This window comes from Scardinius erythrophthalmus (genome assembly GCF_964197995.2).
Source record: "Scardinius erythrophthalmus genome assembly, chromosome: 24".
In the NCBI taxonomy this organism is placed as follows: Eukaryota; Metazoa; Chordata; class Actinopteri; order Cypriniformes; family Leuciscidae; genus Scardinius; species Scardinius erythrophthalmus.
The window spans coordinates 4,275,367-4,297,331 of NC_138244.1; the positions used below are offsets into that span (position 1 = coordinate 4,275,367).

The 21,965-nt window shown below is 40.2% G+C and overlaps 2 protein-coding genes across 6 annotated transcripts; both read right to left on the reverse strand.

Annotated features, from left to right (window-relative positions):
* Positions 1 to 4,276: 4,276 nt before the first annotated feature.
* On the reverse strand, positions 4,277 to 10,891 carry LOC308684738 (uncharacterized protein). 4 transcript variants are annotated; one of them, XM_081356003.1, is made up of 3 exons: positions 10,599 to 10,891; positions 10,433 to 10,519; positions 4,277 to 8,013 (listed from the first exon to the last, which is right to left on the reverse strand). In XM_081356003.1, exons 2-3 carry the CDS (start codon positions 10,509 to 10,511, stop codon positions 6,590 to 6,592), a joined length of 1,503 nt encoding a protein of 500 aa, XP_081212129.1. In that variant the 5' UTR covers positions 10,512 to 10,519; positions 10,599 to 10,891; the 3' UTR covers positions 4,277 to 6,589. The 4 variants fall into 4 exon arrangements, with proteins under 4 accessions (XP_081212129.1, XP_081212130.1, XP_081212132.1 ...); XM_081356004.1 differs by having other exon boundaries at positions 4,286 to 8,013; positions 10,603 to 10,876; XM_081356006.1 differs by having other exon boundaries at positions 4,286 to 8,613; positions 10,603 to 10,876.
* A 4,598-nt stretch (positions 10,892 to 15,489) lies between these two features.
* On the reverse strand, positions 15,490 to 18,120 carry LOC308684341 (uncharacterized protein). Of its 2 annotated transcripts, XM_081355499.1 has the most exons (3): positions 18,039 to 18,120; positions 17,873 to 17,959; positions 15,490 to 17,461 (listed from the first exon to the last, which is right to left on the reverse strand). In XM_081355499.1, the coding sequence occupies exons 2-3, from the start codon at positions 17,949 to 17,951 to the stop codon at positions 15,897 to 15,899; spliced, it is 1,644 nt and encodes a 547-aa protein (XP_081211625.1). In that variant the 5' UTR covers positions 17,952 to 17,959; positions 18,039 to 18,120; the 3' UTR covers positions 15,490 to 15,896. The 2 variants fall into 2 exon arrangements, with proteins under 2 accessions (XP_081211625.1, XP_081211626.1); XM_081355500.1 differs by having other exon boundaries at positions 17,873 to 18,120.
* Between the last annotated feature and the right edge of the window lie 3,845 nt (positions 18,121 to 21,965).

A 21,965-nucleotide genomic window follows, 5' to 3' on the forward strand; every position in this document is an offset into this window, starting at 1 on the left:
TACATATATATATATATATATATATATATATATATATATATATATATATATATATATATATATATATATATATATACAGTATATATATATATATATATATATATATATATCATTTAAATATTTACTGTATATATATACTCCAACCAAATTTTTGGTCAAACCAAAATTAATTCAGACACCTTCAACATTTCTCACATTATCACAGTTTATTCGCTATAGTTTAGAAAACGGTAATAAAATATGAGCAGAACTCAGTTGATATTTCACTGGTTTTGTCCGTCCTTCTGTTAGACTGTCTCAGACATGAATTATGTTGAATATCTGTCAGCTGTTAAATTTAACTACACAATTAGATAATACCAGTTTAGCTCAACCAATCACCAAGCAATGCTTCATTGTGTTCAGTCTGTGTGTAAAAAGAGCATTAGCAATTAAAGAAAACACACTTCAGCAAAACATGATCAGCTCAAAGTTGCTGGAGAATTTTTGGGCCCAAATGTCACTGGTAGTCACTGTATGGAGAATTATTGGGTATAATATGTCACAGTTTACTTTATTTTGCTCTCCTCGCTTACATAAATGAACTATAGTGTCCTGCACACACTAGTAAAAAAATAGAAAAAATTATATCCGGTGTCTGAATAATTTTTGGTTTGACTGTGTATATATTCACATATAAATGAACTATACATTTACAGCTCGTGTTTGAATCGCTGTGTAAACACAAAGCTATGATTTCCCACTGTACATCTCCTTCTGGGGGTTGGAACTAAAACCCAGAATAAATATAAACACTAAATCAAATTGTGAACAAGCAAAAGCCTGTTGAGGAAAAGCTTGTCAAGGGGTCAAATAAATCACGGTCATCTGTTATTTATGATCAAAACCTCTCAAGAGATATGCGGTTCAGTTTCACAAATAAACACCAGCTAAAATCTGATATTATCAAATGAATTTGCCCAACACATGTTAATGTACAAAAATACATTATTATTTTGTTGGCTAAAGGCAGGGCTAACAATTTTGAGTTACGCTTGGAGTGAGAATTATGGATGGGGGGGATTCTGATCTTGATTCAATATCGAAAATCAATTAATTTTGCTAAATATCAGGTACTGTATATTCAAATCACTGTCAACTAATGCTGTAAACATACAGGGAAACCTTGTCATCTGCTATTTTTATTATTATTAAAGGTTAAAATTTCTCATTCTTATACAATTAATATGATGTTATTATATCTTTTTTATAATAATGTTATAATACTTTTTTTAATGATATGAGAGTACAAATATAAAAAATATGTAGTGCATATATTAAGCAAAATGCTCGTCTCTAGAGTTATTTTTCTAGCTAACTAACATGCTGTGTGGTCAAGGCTTTAAGCGACATTTAAAAGCACTTTCATTCACGTCTTTCCGCTGTTGAAACACTCATTGAACAATAACACATTTCAGTCAGTTCCTTCAACATACCTTCTGATGTTCATTCATGTTTATTTGGTGCTATAACTAGTAGTAATAAAGAGGAACACAGATTGATTCACGTGACGCTTGAGGCTCTACAGCGATCTGTCATGCCACATTAAAGAGCGCCAAAACTGTATTTATTGATTGAATTTTGTAATAAAATTGACAGAATTTGAATTCACCACATTCATCGCTTCATTCACCGTTACACAATGGACCGTCTTTGAACATTAGCAAAGTTTTGCTAATGACCGCACCTTAAGACACAAAACAGAGCAATTAGTAGCCTAAATAAATGCCTAAAGTCAATCTGAAATTGCATTTTCAGATCAATTAAATTAAAAACGATTCTGTGTCAGAGGTGAGTGTGTAAGTAATGGCAGTCATATAGCCTACAGCTAAGAGGTTATTATGAGAGTAAGTAAACAGTAAAGCAGACACTAAATACAGTGGGGAGAACAAGTATTTGATACACTGCCGATTTTGCAGGTTTTCCCACTTACAAAGCATGTAGAGGTCTGTAATTTTGATCATAGGTACTCTTCAACTGTGAGAGACGGAATCTAAAACAAAAATCGAGAAAATTACATTGTATGATTTTTAAATAATTAATTTGCATTTTACTGCATGACATAAGTATTTGATCACCTACCAACCAGTAAGAATTCCGGCTCTCACAGACCTGTTAGTTTTTCTTTAAGAAGCCCTCCTGTTCTCCACTCATTACCTGTATTATCTGCATCTGTTTGAACTCGTTACCTGTAAAAAAAGATACCTGTCCAAACACTCAATCAAACAGACTCCAACCTCTTTACAATGGCCAAGACCAGAGAGCTGTGTAAGGACATCAGGGATAAAATTGTAGACCTGCACAAGGCTGGGATGGGCTACAGGACAATAGTCAAGCAGCTTGGTGAGAAGGCAACAACTGTTGGCGCAATTATAGGAAAATGGAAGAAGTTAAAGATGACGGTCAATCTCCCTCGGTCTGGGGCACCATGCAAAATCTCACCTCGTGGGGCATCAATGATCATGAGGAAGGTGAGGGATCAGCCCAGAACTACACGGCAGGACCTGGTCAATGACCTGATGAGAGCTGGGACCACAGTCTCAAAGAAAACCATTAGTAACACACTACGCCGTCATGGATTAAAATCCTGCAGCGCACGCAAGGTCCCCCTGCTCAAGCCAGCGCATGTCCAGGCCCGTCTGAAGTTTGCCAATGACCTGGATGTAGAAACATCATTCTTTGGGGATGCTTTTCTGCAAAGGGGACAGGACGACTGCACCGTATTGAGGGGAGGATGGAGGGGACCATTTTATGAGAAATTGATTGGATGTTGAAAGTGTAGTTAAAAATAAATAAAGAGGTATTGATGAAACACGGAAACCGAAAGTTGTTTTTGGGCGATATTATGGAATAACGTGCACCGATGATTCATTCACAATAATAACATGAATTAAATATATTCAACAAATATTGAATGAAGAATGTTCTCTGTGATCTTCTGGTCTGAGTTTAGGTTCCTCCATCCGTGCAAATCTTAAAAAATCAAACAGAACAGAACATTACATCGCTTGAAATAATAATGCATCCTAAGGGAAAGAGTAAGGAATAATGCTGTGAAACCCAAAGTAAACATCCAGGAGCTGCTTAGGGACAACAATAAAAACTTGTATCAACAATTAGCTCAATCTGAATATGAAGCTCGGCGCTGCAGCGAAAGATTGATTCCAGATGGAGACTAAAGTTGAGAGTAAGCTTATGGAATATTATTTTCCCCAGAACGGTGATGGACAGATATGTAAACACGATGCCTAACACATTTCCAGCTGTGTGGTGTATCCAGAGCGGCTGGCAAATTCCCGTCTGCATTGTTTAGATGAATTCCCGAACCCCCTCTCATCCTTAAGTGTTGGAGATGTTATGTAATTCCCTCTTACCCTGAATTATGACTCAAATTATGACTATATTATAAACTCAAATACACATTCTGAAGAATATCAAAAAAATACACGCATCACTTTTAAAGGCGTTCAAAGAAATTTGTCCCATAAATCTCCCAAATACTTTTTATCCAGACACATATCACATCTCAAACAAGTTAGAGATTCTAAGTGTGCTTTCAAATCAAAGGTTTTAGGATGAGACACTACAGGAAAAATCCCAATCCTTTACTTAAAAATCCTTTCAGCAAAATGAAACAATAGTTTTGAATCTGGCTTTATCTAATGTTCTGGAAAATTATGCAAATAAGTGCATAATTAACTAGATAATGCGGAATTTGCATATTTAAACAGTATTAATGAAACTTGTAATACAAAAAATGTGTGCAATTTTTTATGTAATCAATAAACTGAAGAAATATATCCATTTTTTACCTTAAAATGCTAAATTAGTATATTTTATTATACATTTTGGTTCAAAGCAGCAATAATGTGCATGGTTTAAAAGGCAGACTAACTTCAGAAAGCATTTGAGCTCCATTAAAACTCGCTAAATGTCTGACCGACATTTCCAGACACATTTGTCTTTATGGAATTAGGCTAATCCTGATGTTTATTTGATTTATCCGTAATGTTGCATGGAGTCTGTCAGTGAGAGGCTTCTCGCCACGATCATCCCGCGTCTCTGCTTTAATAATCAGAAGCTTCTGGCTCTGGAAGTGGAATTAAATCTTTGCCAAAAGGAACTAAGCACATTTTAACAAAAACACAAAAGCAAAGTTACACATCTGCTGTTTAAAGACCTCCTCAAAGATGATCACTTTTTTTTTTTTCCTACATAAGCACATTTTTGCACAATTAATGCCAAAAGAAATGTATTTAATCAGAATGCACAGCTACTTTTGAATGGCTGTCAATGGAGAAAAAGCTTTTTACATGCATGATAGTGTAGTTACGACATCGACCAGCAGGGGCTGAAAAACATGAGCAGATCTTCACATCTTCAGATCTAATCTGTTAATCTGTTTCTAATGAGAGATGACTTTAAAATGAACTCCGTCTCCTCAGATTCAAGTGTTTCCGAGTCATTTCTGTCAGAATGAATCACATGAGATGAAATGATGGAGAAAGATGATCCTGAAACTAACATCTTGCGACATTCATCTGTTAGGACAGTTGGTGTTTAATGCTCAGGATGGATTGGTGCTTAAAGCAGGAAAACCGAGTAACACGGGAAAAGCAAACACCTGCGGATCAGCTTAAAAAAACATGGAAGACACTGATCTGAAGTTTCCACAGAAGACACTGAGATGTTAAACTGGATATTCAGAAATAACATTTTCATAACTTAATGGGAATGTCTGCACACGTTCTTAAGAAAAGTTCTTTGAATATGATTTCCATATTCATATGGGATTTTTACTCCAAGGTAACATAGTGCAAAAAAAACTGTAGTTTCATTAAATATACCTCAAAATCCACTGTATTTGTATTACATATGAAATTATAATAAGAACAAGAACATTACACTTTTGTTTCATCTGTTTTAAAAACTTCATGACTTTATGTATTATGTATGTTTCGCTGCACTGTTGCTCTGGGCCCTGAATGTTACTTTAATGAGTCATTATAAACATCTCTAATATCTTAAATCTTCAATATTAAAAACGCCTGAAGCACCCGAGACAAAGGAGGGAATAATCTCAGTGTTCACATAGCTCACCTCTGAACATTGGTTTTTGCATCACCTCGACAATCCATTATGGTTTGACAGTTTTTGGTTTCTTTCAGAGAGACCTCTCGACCCCAGAGTCGCTGCAGAAAACGGATCCTGTGTGTGAGGAGAAGTGTTTTCTGTTTTACGCGGCTCTCGGGAGCTGAGAGTTTTATAAAAGCCATTGATCTTCATGTGTCTTCTGTAAATCACAGTGTCTATTTAGCATTTAGCTCTGTGTGAAAACACAAGCACGTGCAGTGAGACAACAGTTCGTAAAAGATGATTGTGCAACAGTTTCCAACTTCCGATTTGGACAAGGTTCATTGAACTCTTGAGAAAACAGGTTAACCCAAAGTGGTTTGCAGGTTTTACCAGCCAACTGTAGTGCCCTAAACCTCAGTAAAACATCAAAACAGATCAGATTAACCAGGCTAGCAATAAACACTTTGACTTTAGGCTGTTTTTTCAACTCAAAAAATCAATATGACTTCAACACACCACAAGACTTTCTTCTTCCACTATGAAGTTTCCCCCTTGAAAAAAATAGGGTTTTAGCTTAAAGCTGCAATCCGCAGTTTTTCCTCTTTGTCGCCATCTCTGTTCGAAATCTGCAATTGCAGTTATTTGCAGAATTATCAACTATACGTGGGTTGTGCCTCAGCACGGCACAGCGCAGATGAATCCAATGTTTTAAGGAGAATGTTCGGCTGTCAGTCACAGCGCCGGTGTGGATACTGGCATTCGCAATCACAGATTATACTTTTTGGAAGATGACCAAATAAGTAATTTTCACTGGAAAATAGTTCTGACCAACTAAGGGGAAAAAAGCATTGCAGTAAATTGGCCGATTAAATCTAACGATCGCTTATCATATCACATCAAACCGTGCAAATTAAACTTTATTCTCAAATTGTTAATGTTAACAACATCAGCATTGCGTGAGCGTGACTACATTTAATGACCTTCCGATATTTGTCCTTGTTTTCACATGGGCCGGTTGCAGTCTCTTTTTTCTCCGAAATCTTTCGCGTTTTACAGCGGGTGAATCTCCTGGTGATTGTCGTTTGAACCTTTCTGGATCCGCCATCGAATTGATAAGTTTAATTATATCAAGTGCTGTGAGAAAAGGCTATAAATCTCCACTTCCAACATCCTCACACTCATAGCCGACTAGCCGAGACTCTTCTTTATGTGTTCAGATGTGACGTAATGATGCAAAGACATGCTCGAATTTCCCGCGGAAATCCACCAGTACCACTGGAATTAAATTTTTTTTATTACAATCTTACCGTTTTGAACCGAGCTACGGCAAGCAGAGTTTTGAACACTGGCTGGTTATGTATTTGCTCAAAAAAATATTTTGGATCATTTTTAACCCAAAATAGCACAGAATCACAAATCACAGAAAATTGTAGTTCGTCAGAATCCACAGCTACTTTGTCAGTGGAGAAAGATGCTATTCGAAGTTACGTCCCATCATCCTTAAAGAACCCAAAAGTAATACTAGATAAAACAAGTACGAACCCAAAAGGTATTCTATAAATACTTTAAGAAAACTCAACAACATCTCTAACGTCAGAACAACTGAACCAATTAACACACAACCACATGGGAAAAACACTAAAGGTTGAAGTAACTCAACTACATTCTCCTGCTTTTTGGGATCTAAAGTGTTATATGCAATTACAATCGTGATTTTAATCAGAATTATTGTGAGCGTCACTCCAAAAAGAGCGGTGATCACAATCACACACAACATCGCGAGTTCTGCGCCAACTGCGCAAAACAAGAACAACAGGAATAATTCTCGGACGTTCATTTTGTTTAGCTCAAATGATAACTTTAAAAATGCAAAAGCGCCGATTGCGACTCCAATAGAAGCAAAGCATGCTATGAAAACATCAGAAAAAGTCCTTATGCTAGCGATTGATCCAAGCGTCACTCCTAAACCCACTGTAAATAAAAACTCTGTTCGGATATTTCCCATGTTATTTAACTTGCGCATCGGTAGATGTTTAATAAAGACAGCAGCAACTGTGGCGCACAGAGCCAAATTTAGTGCAAAAGCAACATGTGGACCCAAAGCATTTCTGGTAGATGCCATAAATGTCACAAGTCCAGCTAAAGTAGCCTGAAATATTAACATTTTGACCTTCCTTTCAGTAGCCAGAACAACTACAGTCAGTGAAATGATCAGACTCCATCCGACTACTCCTAAAGTGTCAGACACTGCCGATAAAACCTGATTTTCTTCAAGTTTGCCCCCTATTTCTTGTAGTCTTTTCAAAAGCTCCAGCCTTTCAGCTTCTAACTGTTGTGTCTCATTCAGTGCTGTGTAAAATCCGTCAGCATTGAGCCAGACTAGCTTGTCTATTTCCGCTACGAGAGCTGCTGTTTGAGCAGGTTTGGGTTCAGAGGCTCTGATCATGTGAAATCTGCCTCCACATGCGTTGATCATTTCTCCAGCGATCCCTCTGGACGCTCCTGTCAAACGCTCCTGGTGATTTTGGTGCAGAAGAACAATGCAGTACTGAAGAACTTCTGCTCCCAGCAGCTCCTGGACTCGCTTCACAACATCACACTCTTCTGATTCTTGATCTTCCAGATTCAGGAGCATTAAAACGGCGTGAGGTCCAGGAGACGAGAGAAACAGCGCTGTTGTGAAGCTCTGTCTCGCTGTGTCGTCCTCACAGAGGTTTGGTCCAGTGACCAGCATCATTCTACGACCCTCGTCTGTAATTACTGGAGTCTTTACAATCTCTCTGTCCTCCTGTCCACCGTCTTTCCTTCCTGACAGAATATCTGCAGCGCTGAATCTGGAGTCGCCTCGCATTCCCACTATCAGGATCCTCACTTCATCATCATCATCATCATGAGAAGCTGAAAGTGAAAGAAGGAATGCAAATGCAAAGAAGGAAAAATGGGGTAATCAGGATCCTCACTTCATCATCATCATTATGAGAAGCTGAAGAGAAAGTTAAAGATGAAAATATCAGAAAATATTATATGAATTAAAAGTGAACGATCTACTAACTTTACAGTGGTTGGTCTCTAATATAATTGCTCAAGTAAGCCATTTGTGGTTTAACCCTCTGATGCATGTATTTGTGGTTAAAAGGACATATTTGATTACCTACAAAATGCCACTGACTTACATTAGGCCTACATTACCACCCTGAATGCATGGTGTCCACTACAGTGGTCAGATTTATTTTTAGTTATCAAAAGTAAACTACAACAAATGATGATATTATTTAAGAAATGATGCACAATATTTTTCCCCCCAGAAAAAATAAATAAAATAAATAAGAGAGACACGTGTGATTTAATAATGCATGCATTAGAACAGTACAGAGCAGATATACAGTGAGGAAAATAAGTTTTTGAACACCCTGCTATTTTGCAAGTTCTCCCACTTGGAAATCATGGAGGGGTCTGAAATTGTCATCGTAGGTGCATGTCCACTGTGAGAGACATAATCTAAAAAAAAAAATCCAGAAATCACAATATATGATTTTTTAACTACTTATTTGTATGATACAGCTGGAAATAAGTATTTGAACACCTGTCTATCAGCTAGAATTCTGATCCTCAAAGACCTGTTAGTCTGCCTTTAAAATGTCCACCTCCACTCCATTTATTATCCTAAATTAGATGCACCTGTTTGAGGTCGTTAGCTGCATAAAGACACCTGTCCACCCCATACAATCAGTAAGAATCCAACTACTAACATGGCCAAGACCAAGGAGCTGTCCAAAGACACTAGAGACAAAATTGTACACCTCCACAAGGCTGGAAGGGCTACGGGGAAATTGCCAAGCAGCTTGGTGAAAAAAGGTCCACTGTGGGAGCAATCATTAGAAAATGGAAGAAGCTAAACATGACTGTCAATCTCCCTCGGACTGGGGCTCCATGCAAGATCTCACCTCGTGGGGTCTCAATGATCCTAAGAAAGGTGAGAAATCAGCCCAGAACTACACGGGAGGAGCTGGTCAATGACCTGAAAAGAGCTGGGACCACCGTTTCCAAGGTTACTGTTGGTAATACACTAAGACGTCATGGTTTGAAATCATGCATGGCACGCAAGGTTCCCCTGCTTAAACCAGCACATGTCAATGCCCGTCTTAAGATGGCCAATGACCATTTGGATGATCCAGAGGAGTCATGGGAGAAAGTCATGTGCTCAGATGAGACCAAAATAGAACTTTTTGGTCATAATTCCACTAAACGTGTTTGGAGGAAGAAGAATGATGAGTACCATCCCAAGAACACCATCCCTACTGTGAAGCATGGGGGTGGTAGCATCATGCTTTGGGGGTGTTTTTCTGCACATGGGACAGGGCGACTGCTCTGTATTAAGGAGAGGATGACCGGGGCCATGTATTGCGAGATTTTGGGGAACAACCTCCTTCCCTCAGTTATTTGCAGCTGTATCATACAAATAAATAGTTAAAGGGGGGGGGGGGGTACAATGTTGTTTCATGTATTCAGAGTTGTTTACAGTGTTAAAGAGATGGATTCTCATGGTTAACATGGCCAAAGTTTTTTAAAAATATTTTGGACGAATAACGGAGAATTTCTGTGCCGAAAATCTTACTTCCGGGTTGGTACAAGTTTCGGCTGTTTTTTTTTTACCGTGGATCTAATGACGTAGACCAGAGTGGAACTCCTTATATGAGCATTTCTACCGGAAAAGCGCGGCCGCGCACACGTCGACCAGAGGAGAGCGAGACCGCGCACCTCAACGCGCTTCAACAGGAAATCATCGGCAGCGCTGCATAGTGTCTCCAAAGTGTTTTTGGTGAGGGAAAGCTTACCAAAGAACCCAGCGTTAGGAACAGTGGATGCAGAAACGAGTTGTGTAGACTTTTCCCTGCATTTCGACGATGAATGTTTTATAAACAAAGCCCAGATCGACGGATTCTCTCTATGGCTCTGGCTTCGCCCACACGGCCCGCCTCCAGACGCTCGTTTTTTTCCGGAAAGACTCGGTACAGCCTATTTTCTCTTATAAATATACTAAAACTAAAGACTTTTTGTAGATATGAAGGATGCAATACTACTCTATACGTACTCAAGATTAACAGGAGATTGAGTGAAAATGAGCATTTCACCCCCCTTTAAAAAATCGTATTGTGATTTCTGGATTTTTTTTTTAGATTATGTCTCTCACAGTGGACATGCACCTACAATGACAATTTCAGACCTCTCCATGATTTCTAAGTGGGAGAACTTGCAAAATAGCAGGGTGTTCAAATACTTATTTTCCTCACTGTACATGACATCATTTGTACATTACCTTCAACATGTATAGATGTGATGTGAAGTGCAAGGATCAGTGTGAAGAGCCATTTTGGTTTTGTCGTGTTTAGTTTCATTTTTCAACCTGGAGAGTAAAGCCACTGTTAATCTGTGAATTTAAAATGTAATCTTACCATATATCCAAAATTCTGAAGCATATTTACCTACAGTATGATCGTTTCATTTAACAGCACTGACAGTGAAGTTGTATCCTGTTTCTTTGCTTTCACTTTTGATACTCGAGTGATTCCCCAGACATATTTAGCACTGAGTCATATCCTGGACCACCCATACAGAGTAATGATAAAGTGCAACCAAGATCGAACAGCTTGGGAGAGTTTTGAAACAGCATTTTCACTGAGTTTATTATACAACACACATCAAAACCGAAGGAGGTACGGGAAGAATAGACTAGTTTTATATACTTACATCCAATCAGAACATTCATTTCAGCCACGCGGCATGTTTCCTAACCAATCATATTTCCTGTTTCAGCTCAAGGGGCGGGGCTTGAGAGTTGCTGTCAATCACTTGCGTCCAACTGAACTCTGGACTGTTGAACTCGCGTCAGAAAAATACTGCGGTAACCTGGTAAAATATTACTGAAATACCTTTGTTTGACTGTACATTTTGGCGTATTCTGACTAGGGAAAACCGTCACTTACAATATTTTGCCAGTGTTGTCGTATATTTTGTGATACATGTTTATAATCAGAACTAGTATCGATGAAGATTCGCTAATTAATGACTCTTTTGAGTAGTAAAATGATCTGTATGGTTGGTGATTCAGTCTGAATCATTCGGATTGCTCACTTTTGAACCGAATCGTTTGCAACATGTTCTCAACTGTAGGAAACAAATATAATATTGACCTAATACAATCCAAGCCAGCTTTTTTTTATTAAGTTCAACATCTACATGACTATGAATGTCTCCTGCATGTAAAGACATTTTCAAACAAAACAGTTTTAGTTCACAAAAGCATTTAAAATACCATGACTTTACCATGTTTTGGAAAATATACATAAATACCATGTTACCAGAATAATCGGTGATCAATTATATCAAACCACAGTATTGTCATCTGCCACAGTAAGTTAGTCTTTTTAAAAATAACTTATTAGCTTAATTTCTTTGCTGACGTCATGAAATTATAACACATCACTATTATTTGCCCACTGATTCTTGAGAGTCGGGACAAAACACGTTTTAAAAAACTTTTTTTTCAAATACACACTATATCAATTAGAGTTATATGTTTCTGCAGAGAAAGTCGCGCCAGAGACCCGTGTTTGAATCCCGGCTCTGGTGGCAAATAAAAAATTATGCTGCTCTCTTCCCTGAGCTCGCGGCCAGCTTTCTTACGTACAGAAAGCGAACCCGCCCTATGCGCCCTCCTGTTCAAATGGTGGGGCTCGAGTATTTATGAGCGTTTTAAACATATGAGAACACGCCGGCCCTGCCCCCTGCGTGGCTCACTTTTTACAGAGATAGACTTTATTCTCTTGTGCTTATCCACACCCCCTCTGTGGCTCAGTGGTAGAATGATGTTCAATGCTTGCACCCCTGCACACAAGCACTTTTCCCACTGCCACAAACATTTCCCCAGCTCATGCGGGAAGTTTAATAAAAGTAGCGAGCGTGCCTGCTTTACAACACACACCCCTACACATAAGCACTGTCAACTCGACGCTCACTCTCCCCCCAACCAGCGCGGGAGAGACAATAAATGTAGATCACATGCCCACTCTTCAGTACGCACCTCTACACATGAAAACTGTTCCCGCTCATGCTGGAAATGCGACTATGAGCACGCCCGCTGTGCAGCGCGCGCCCCCGCTTATGAGCGATGTACACACGGCATTAATAGCTCAAGACGGCCTGACGGCCGGGTTCCTATCTCACAGCGGCCCGTCCCCAGCCTTTATTCAACCCCTAGCTGTACGGGCCAAAGCCTGGGAAGCTATCCCCGACATATCAAAATGGGTGTTGAACATAATAAAACACGGCTACTTGCTACAGTTTGCTCGCAGACCGCCGCGCTTTTCAGCTGTGGTCGAGATGAGAGTGAGGGAAGGCGTTTCGCACGTTCTCCGCACGAGGTGCTCAAACTGTAGCCTGACTACGTCAGACTTCCTACTTCCGCTCAATTTCATTTCGCTTCTGTAGTCAGTCTGAGATAGCAGCTTATCTTTCAGTTTTCCATCGGCCTTCGGATGGCCGGGCCAATCAACGAAGAGAGGGCGGGCTGAGAGCCGTGACGTAGATGCTGATTGTACCGTGGATGCGTAGATTTACTTCACATAATCTGCAAAAGTCGTTCACAGCCATGTTTACTCCGGTATTTCGCTCGATGGTTTTGTTTTCGCATTATACATGTGTTTACAGTGGAAGTTAAATGCGGCTGAGCATGCGCATAACACACGCCATAACCAAACTTCATGTGATTGGCTTACGGGTAACCAATGATTTTAAATTTCAGACAAGCGCCCCCACCGCGAGAAATAAAACGCTTTTCAATTGTGCCATTCCAGACTCTGTCTACGAAGCAAAGTGAAGTAGCAGAGTTTGGTATTACCAGGCTACTCAAACTGTTGGAGAAGGGTGCTATCGAAACAGTTTCCCCCTCACAAAGCAAGTCGGGTTTTTACAGTCGCTATTTCCTCGTCCCGAAAAGGGATGGCGGTCTCGACCGATCCTAGATCTCAGACACTTGAACGAAGCGACCAAACATATCCTCTGCGCAAATTCGCCCGGGGGATTGGTTTTTCTCAGTGGAACTGAAAGACGCTTATTTTCATATCCAAATATCGCCTCATCACAGGCCATTTCTGAGATTCGCTTTCGAGGGACAAGCCTACCAGTACACAGTACTACCGTTCGGTCTATCGTTGGCTCCCCGTACATTCACAAAGTGTATGGATGCAGCACTTTTCCCCCTGAGACAGCGGGGAGTGCGAATACTGGACTACCTTGACGATTGGCTGCTTATAGCACAATCAGAGGCACAGTTAATAACTCACAGATCTTGGATCCTCAGCCATCTGGAATGCCTAGGCCAAAAGATGAACTTTTCCAAGAGCCAGAATATCTCCTTTCTGGGTATAGTAATAGACTCTATGCAAATGAAAGCGAGCCTCTCCTCGGAGCGCACGCTCTCTATTCGGCGCCTAGCGGGATCTTTCAGAGTGGGCGCCCGCGCCCCTCAAAAGATTCCAGAGGATGTTGGGTCTCATGGCCTCAGCAGCAGCAGTGCTCCAGCTTGGATTGCTGCACATGCGCCATCTCCAATGCTGGCTAAAGAGCTGTGTCCTAGCTCGCACGTGGTGCCACTTACTGATCAGAGTAAATCACGGCTGCATAAAAGCCCTGACTCTCTGGAAAGCTATCGACTGCTACCAGTCTGGCGTGAGTTTAGGTGTGATTTCAAGGAGAAAGGTGATCACGACAGACGTTTCCAACCTAGGTTGGGGAGCCCTCTACGAGGGCAGGCCCGCCTCTGGCCTTTGGTCAAGCCCAGAGAAGGGCAGCGCACGTGCCAGGCATTCTGAACCAGGGTGCGGACATGTTATCCAGAGACAAGGTTTCCCTAGGGGAATGGTCTCTTCACCCTCTGATGGTTCAGCTGATTTGGAGCGCCCTCGGCGAGGCAGAGGTCGACCTCTTCGCCTCTGAAGACAACGCTCATTGCCGAATATTTTTCTCAAAGAGCACGGAAGCACTCGCCCACAAATGGCCGAATCGCCCGCTGTATGCTTTTCCCCCGGTCGCGATGCTACCTCAGGTCATCAAACGGATCAGGGAAAGCAAATGTGCAGTACTTCTTATAGCCCCTCTCTGGAAGACCCAGCTTTGGTTCTCCGAGTTGACGCAACTGCTGAAATCGGCCCCATGGCTGATTCTGCTGATGAGAGACCTCCTCATGCAAGCGAACGGGGCAATCTGGCATCCCCGTCCCGACTTATGGGCCCTCCACGTATGGCCCCTCAACGGGTTGCTGAGATGAGGGAACGAGTGTTGCGTAACTCGCCATGCTTGTGCTTTGGTCAGGGAATCGCTTCAGTCGATTTAACCTAAGACTTTGATGGCACGATGGGCTGAATTTATAGCCTCTGGCCACGCCCATCCTGGCGGGCTCGTGTCAGAGCCCACTCAAGGCTCAAGGGGCGGGCTTGAGAGTGTTGCTGTCAATCACTTGCATCCAACTGAACTCTGGACCTTTGAACAAGCGTCATAAAAATACTGATACCTTTGTTGGACTATAAATTTTGGCGTATTCTGACTGGGGAACACCGTCACTTACAATATTTTGCCAATGTTGTTGTGTATTTTGTGATACATGTTTATAATCAGAACTAGTAGCGATGAAGATTCGCTAATTAATGACTCTTTTCATTATTAAAATGATCTGTTTGGTTGGTGATTCAGTCTGAATCATTCTGATTGCTCACTTAAGCCCCTTTCACACAGAGATTCCGGAAAATACACAGATAAAGTGACCCGGGATTTGACCCGGGTTCGTTTGATTTTGGTTCAGTTACACTACCAGTGATTTTCCGGAATCAGAGAGTGCGTTACACACAACCCGTAAAAATCCCGTAAAGACACGTGACATTGATGTGACTTGTGATGTCTCAGCAGCGTCTTAAGTTTGCTTATGAGCTGCGATCTCTCTCTCTCTTTCTCTCTCTCTCTCTCTCTCAACCACGCTTGTGCATTTTTTTCTCTGATTCGATCATAAACTTGCGCATTACGTACCGTTTCACAGTTGGCGAATGATCCCGGCTTCAGCATCATCACTACAACACGGCATTATTACGGCTTTTGTTCACACAGCGCGCGTTCCGGGACTGAACACGGCAATGTTACTAGGTCCCCAACCCGGCATTGATGCCGGCATCAATCCCGGGTCGTGTTTGCTTTCACACAGATGTTCTGCCAATTTCCCGCAATTTCGTGCTGTGTGAAAGGGGCTTTATGAACCGAATCGTTTGCAATGTTCTCAACTGTAGGACACAAATATAATATTGACCTAATACAATCCAAGCCAGCAATGAAGGTCTTTTTTTTTTATTAAGTTCAACATCTACATGACTATGAATGACTCTTGCAGGTAAAGACATTTTCAAACAAAACAGTTTCAGTTCACAAAAAGCATTTAAAAATACCATGACTTTACCATGTTTTGGACATATACATAAATACCATGCTATCAGAATAATCAGGTGATCATTTATTCCCAAACCACAGTATTGTCATCTCTGTACCATATTACAGCCACAGTCTTTTTAAAAAGAAATTGTTTGCTTAATGTATTTGCTGACGTCAAAAAATTATAACACATCATCACTATTATTAGCCATTATGTGATCAATAGCTTTTTTTCCTGTTATATTTACGTATGTAAAATATATGTATTTGTTGTGTCTATATTATAAACACACACACAAACACACACGTTGTCATTTGGTGTTGTTGTTGCTGCGGTTTCTTCTCCAAATTATTAATGCTCCTAAAGATAATGCTGCATAAAACAAGTAAGAACTGACTAAGCTTTCAATCATTACTTTGAGAAAACTCATCATCTGCCCTAAAATAAGAAAGACTGAACCAATGAGCACACAACCACATGAAAGAAACAGTGTAAGAACAGTAAAACCGATCACTTTCTCTAGAGTTTCAGGCTTTAAACGCCAGTATGCCATTGTAAGCCCTGATATTAGCAGCATTATTGTCATCTTCACACCAAGTAGAGCAAATACAGTCACAAACTCCATTGAAAGTGTCGCCCCAATGATACAACTCAGAAATGACCCGAGCACAAAGACTGGAGATTCAATACTCTTCTTTTCATTGTGAAATTTGAATGCATAAGCCCCGGCTGTGACTCCAGGAGCCGCGTGACACGCGATGAGCACATCTGACCACGACCTGACGCTGATGATTGTCCCAAAGACCAGAGATGAACCCAGAACAAATGGTACAGACGTAATTGTTGCTATGCAAAGACGTATTGGAAAAAAGATAATATAAAATATTGAAACCGCTATGGTTTTTGAAAAGTTTAGACCACTGCTACTTCTGTCAAAATTAAAATCTTTGATTACGTTGTGGTCTATTCTAAATATAGTTGCAAGTGATGTTATCAAGGCCAAATTTAGCGGTATAGCAACATCTGGACTCAGAACATGTCTTAGATAGACCATAAACAATTCAAGCGCTGCAAACTTTGCCCCAAAATTCAACATTTTGTCATTTCCTTCAGTGTAAACAGCAAGAGCTGTAAATGAAACAAGGGAAATCCATCCTATGATTCCAGACGCTCCTCCTAAAGTGTCATATATTACAGACAAGAGCTGATTTTCCTCATTTACATTTTGATCGGCCTTTTCTATAAAGAGTTTCTCTATTTCTTCTTGTTTTTTCAAAAGCTCCAGCCTTTCTGAATTTAACTGTTGTTTCTCATTCAATACTGAGTAAAATTGGTGAGCATTGAGCCAGACTAGCTTGTCTATTTCCGCTACGAGAGCTGCTGTTTGAGCAGGTTTGGGTTCAGAGGCTCTGATCATGTGAAATCTGCCTCCACATGCGTTGATCATTTCTCCAGCGATCCCTCTGGACGCTCCTGTCAAACGCTCCTGGTGATTTTGGTGCAGAAGAACAATGCAGTACTGAAGAACTTCTGCTCCCAGCAGCTCCTGGACTCGCTTCACAACATCACACTCTTCTGATTCTTGATCTTCCAGATTCAGGAGCATTAAAACGGCGTGAGGTCCAGGAGACGAGAGAAACAGCGCTGTTGTGAAGCTCTGTCTCGCTGTGTCGTCCTCACAGAGGTTTGGTCCAGTGACCAGCATCATTCTACGACCCTCGTCTGTAATTACTGGAGTCTTTACAATCTCTCTGTCCTCCTGTCCACCGTCTTTCCTTCCTGACAGAATATCTGCAGCGCTGAATCTGGAGTCGCCTCGCATTCCCACTATCAGGATCCTCACTTCATCATCATCATTATCATCATCATGAGAAGCTGAAGAGAAAGTTAAAGATGAAAATATCAGAACATATTATTTGAATTCAAATTGAACAATCTACGAACTATATACAGTGTTTGGACTCACTCTGATATAATGGTTCATGTAAAACATTTTTGGTTTAATACTCTAATGCATGGTAATTTATTACTATGTTTATTTTTTGAAAGAAAATATTTAGTTACCTACAAATTTACATTGACTTACTGTACATTACATTAAATCCCCAAATGCATGGTGTCCACTACAGTGGTCAGATTTATTTTTAGGTATCGAAAGTAAACTACAACAAACATGATAATTATTTTCAAAATTATATACAAGACTAATTAAATTGCTGTATTAAGTAAAAATACAGTAATGCATGCATCAGAACAGTATAGTTCAGCATTTGCATTGTACATTACCTTCAACATGTACAGATGTGATGTGAAGTGCAAGGATCAGTGTGAAGAGCCATTTTGGTTTTGTCCTGTTTAGTTTCATTTTTCAACCTGGAGAGTAAAGCCACTGTTAATCTGTGAATCTAAAATGTAATCTTATAGCCTAACCAAAATTATGAAGCATATTTACTTGCAGTATATATGATTGTTTCATTTAACAGCACCGACAGTGAAGTTGAATCCTGTTTCTTTGCTTTCACTTTTGTTATCACACTTCCTATTTCCTGCAATCGAACCAGTGTATTGCTACTTCCGATATTATCACAACGCAGTCAGAACTAGTTCTGCTTTATCTGGGAATGCCCATCCTGAGGTAATTAGAGAGTACGTCAGCTCCAGTTATTTTTCTATTGAAGAATTGTTTGTTAAAATAAGTATAGATTGTACATGTACGTATTTGAATTTATAGTGACATTGAGTGTATATAGATACGTCCCTTTTTAAATAAATAATTTTAAAAAACTAAATTTTTGAGGACATTACCAGTATGAGTGTGTGCATGTTTACATGTGTGAACTTGTTGGTTTTTCAGGTAGGTTTCCAAATACAGTCAAACCAAAAATTATTCAGACACCAGATATAATTTTCAATATTTTTTTACTAGTGAGTGCAGGACATTATACTGTGTATATATGAATGTATGTGTGTATGTGTGTGTGTGAGATAGACCAAAAAACAATACAACTACAGCTCATTTTGCCCCAGAATTCAAATTTTTGTGCCTTGCTTTAGTCAGGGGTGCAAACAGCGCGCTTTTCGGCGCCTCCCGCTTTTTTCACGTCAGTTTGGGTGGGGGGGTGGGGGGGTGGGGGGGGGGGGTCTGAGAGAGTCTGATTATAATTTAACCAACAGTAATTCTGGATTGCATCCACCAACAAGTAAATAGGAAATAAGCGAATCAGAACACTGCGCGCCAAACCAGCAGTATGTGCGCAAGCGTAAACCACTAGTGTTTCTGTCTCACTCACTCTGGATCTGCCGCGCGCTGCATCACATTTCTCTCTGCGTGGCGTGGAGTGTCCGTTTTTATGTCGGCTCTCATGTTAACTGGTTAGAGCTTGTGTTAGAGCACAGTGCCTGCGTGACACACACACACACACACACACACACACACACACACACACTTCTCGAGCCGCGCCGAAACCGCGTGCTAGAAATAGAACCGCAACCGACGCCTATTTTTCACGCGACACGCAAGAAGAGTGTTGGAAGTTTCCAGACAAAATGGAAGGCGCAAATACATATTAATAAATTACATTTTGATGCATGAAAGGCTCTCGGTTTTGACAAATGCATATTTGTAATTTAAAAAAATAGGCCCAATTATCGATTTTCTCGAGTAATCTCAGCCGTCACCATGGTAACCCGGGACGGAACCACAATCGCCGCGAATCGCGGCCACCCCGGCGGCACGTCAACATGGTTACAGATGCCAGAGAGATGCAATCTTTCCCCGGAATACCCGCCCAGCGAGTGCTTGAAGTGCGTCAGAAAGAGAGCGCGCGCGATCAGTTGTTGGTAATTTGTTGTGTAGCGTGCGCGACGCCGCATCCAATGTAGACAGCATTGCTTTTTTTTGAGGGCGCTTAACACACAGGCTCGTAGAAACGGGCCTGGCAGCTCGCGCCAGTTCTAGACACGGTGAAAGTTTCCTGATTGTGACGGATGGCCGAATTTACATGACACATTATAAATGAGCATTATAGTCTGCGATAGATACAGTGCCAAAAAGAAGAGAAGATGATAAAAGGGGTTTAAGACAGAGGTAAAGTGATGTAGTGAATGAACAGTTTATCTAAGTGCATGGGAGTAAGATACTATAATTTCATGGCGGTTATTTTTACCTTAAACTTAATGTTAGCAGTTGTTCTGAGTTCTCCAGACTGTGTGATTTTGTTAAAATCATGTCAGTTTTAAGACGCATTTTTTATTATCACTTTTTTATTAATGTTTTACCCTACAGTTGTGCAGTTTTGGGGGGAATACACAGGCCAAAAGTTTGGAAACATTACTATTTTTAATGTTTTTGAAAGAAGTTTCTTCTGCTCATCAAGCCTGCATTTATTTGATCAAAAATACAGATTTTTTTTTTTAATATTGTTATATATTATTACAATTTAAAATAATTGGTTTTCAATTTTAAATTATAACTTATTTCTGTGATGCAAAGCTGAATTTTCAGGATCATTACTCCAGTCTTCAGCATGTGACATCCGATCTATCACATGATCCTTTAGAAATCTGATTTATTATGAGTGTTGGAAACAGTTCTGCTGCCTAAAATATTTGATGAATAAAAGGTTAAAAAGAACTGCATTTATTCAAAATAATAAAAAATATTTTCTAATAATATAAATCTTCTTTACTATCACTTTTTATCAATTTAACACATCCTTGTTGAATAAAAGTATTTATTTATTTAAAAAAAAGAAAGAAAAAAATACTGAACCCAAATTACTGACCAGTAGAGTATATTGTTGTTACAAAAGATTTCTATTTTTTTTTAAAAAAAATTCTTCTTCCTTTTTAATTTAATTTTAATTTTATTACTTTTTATTCATCAAAGTATCCTAAAAGTATCACACGTTATTAAAAAAATATTAAGCAGCAGAACTGTTTCCAACTTTGATAATGAATCATCATGGAGTAATTACTAGAGTAATGATCCTGAAAATTCAGCTTTGCATCACAGAAATAAATGACAATTTAAAGTATAGGCTAATAAATGGCCTATATTGGGGTCTCAGTATATTTTCCTGCTTTTTTGTCCTTAGCCAATCACATGCCTGATGCTTGTATTTTGTTTATTAGTTTCTATACAGATGCACTAGGCCTACCCTACACAATTACCCCAATCATCCTAGAATTATTAATTCTTTACAAAAAGAGCTATTCAAATCATCAGGTGAAATTGTTTTCAGGAAGTAGCAGTAAAGCAAGAAGAAGAAGTGCAAGATAGTTTTTCTAAATTTCATTTGACTCTATGTGCCTATAGGGGTGGGTTGGGGATGGTGGCAATGTATTATCGGGATATTTGCCGCGGGACGAGGGCTTCGATTACCTCTCTCTTTTTTGACCATACATGTGTTTGCACCCCTGTTTAGTGTAAACTACAACATCACAATCTTCTGATTCTTGATCTTCCAGATTCAGGACCATTAAAATGGCGTGAGGTCACACTGGATATCACCCTGTAGCCCAAGACTGTTTGCCCACTGAAGCTAAGCAGGGTTGAGCCTGGTCAGTACCTGGATGGGAGACTCCTGGGAAAACCCGATTGCTGTTGTAGGTGTTGTTAGTGAGGCCAGTAGGGGGCGCTCACCCTGTGGTCTGTGTGGGTCCTAACACCCCAGTGTAGTGATGGGACACTATACTGTCAAATGAGCACCATCCTTCTAACGTTAAACCGAGGTCCTGACTCTCTGTGGTCATTAAAAATCCCAGGATGTCCTCTGGAAAAAGAGTAGGGGTAACCCTGGCATCCTGGCCAAATTTGCCCATTGGCTCCTGTCCATCATGGCCTCCTAATCATCCCCATATACTGATTGGCTTCATCACTCTATCTCCTCTCCACCAGTAAGCTGGTGTGTGTGTGGTGGGCATTCTGGCACAATATGGCTGCCGTCGCATCATCCAGGTGGAGCTGCACATTGGTGTGGGGTGAGGAGATTCCCCCTTCCATGTAAAGCGCTTTGAGTGTCAAGAAAAGCACTAATTAAATGTAATTAATCAGGATTCTTACATCATCATCTTGAGAAGCTGGATGGGAAAGGTAAAAATTGAAATATCGGGGTTAATCATAAAAATGTTTGGATATGACTTTAAGTGTGTTTTTTTTTATGAGAGGAACGATCATGCTCTTATTGCCATCATCATGGATTTAAAGCAACACTAAAGACCTCTTCGGTCGCCCTACAGGTTGGAAGCCGAATTGTCCATTACCGCTGTCGTAAATAATTTAGCATACCACAGCCTACCGTCGCACGCACACTCGCTGTTATCCAGCACCGGCACTGGAATGAACGATGTCCACAGACAAGGTAGAGTATGTTGCATG

What these genes read in the sequence shown, in the direction of transcription:
- LOC308684341 (XM_081355499.1), bottom strand. Translation starts at nt 17,951, where the DNA reads ATGAAACTAAACAGGACAAAACCAAAATGGCTCTTCACACTGATCCTT. An exon ending in CACATCTGTACATGTTGAAG is followed by an intron (nt 17,462 to 17,872) that starts GTAATGTACAAT and finishes CTTTCTCTTCAG; the next exon opens with CTTCTCATGATGATGATAAT.
- LOC308684738 (XM_081356003.1), bottom strand. Translation starts at nt 10,511, where the DNA reads ATGAAACTAAACACGACAAAACCAAAATGGCTCTTCACACTGATCCTT. An exon ending in CACATCTATACATGTTGAAG is followed by an intron (nt 8,014 to 10,432) that starts GTAATGTACAAA and finishes TTTCACTTTCAG; the next exon opens with CTTCTCATGATGATGATGAT.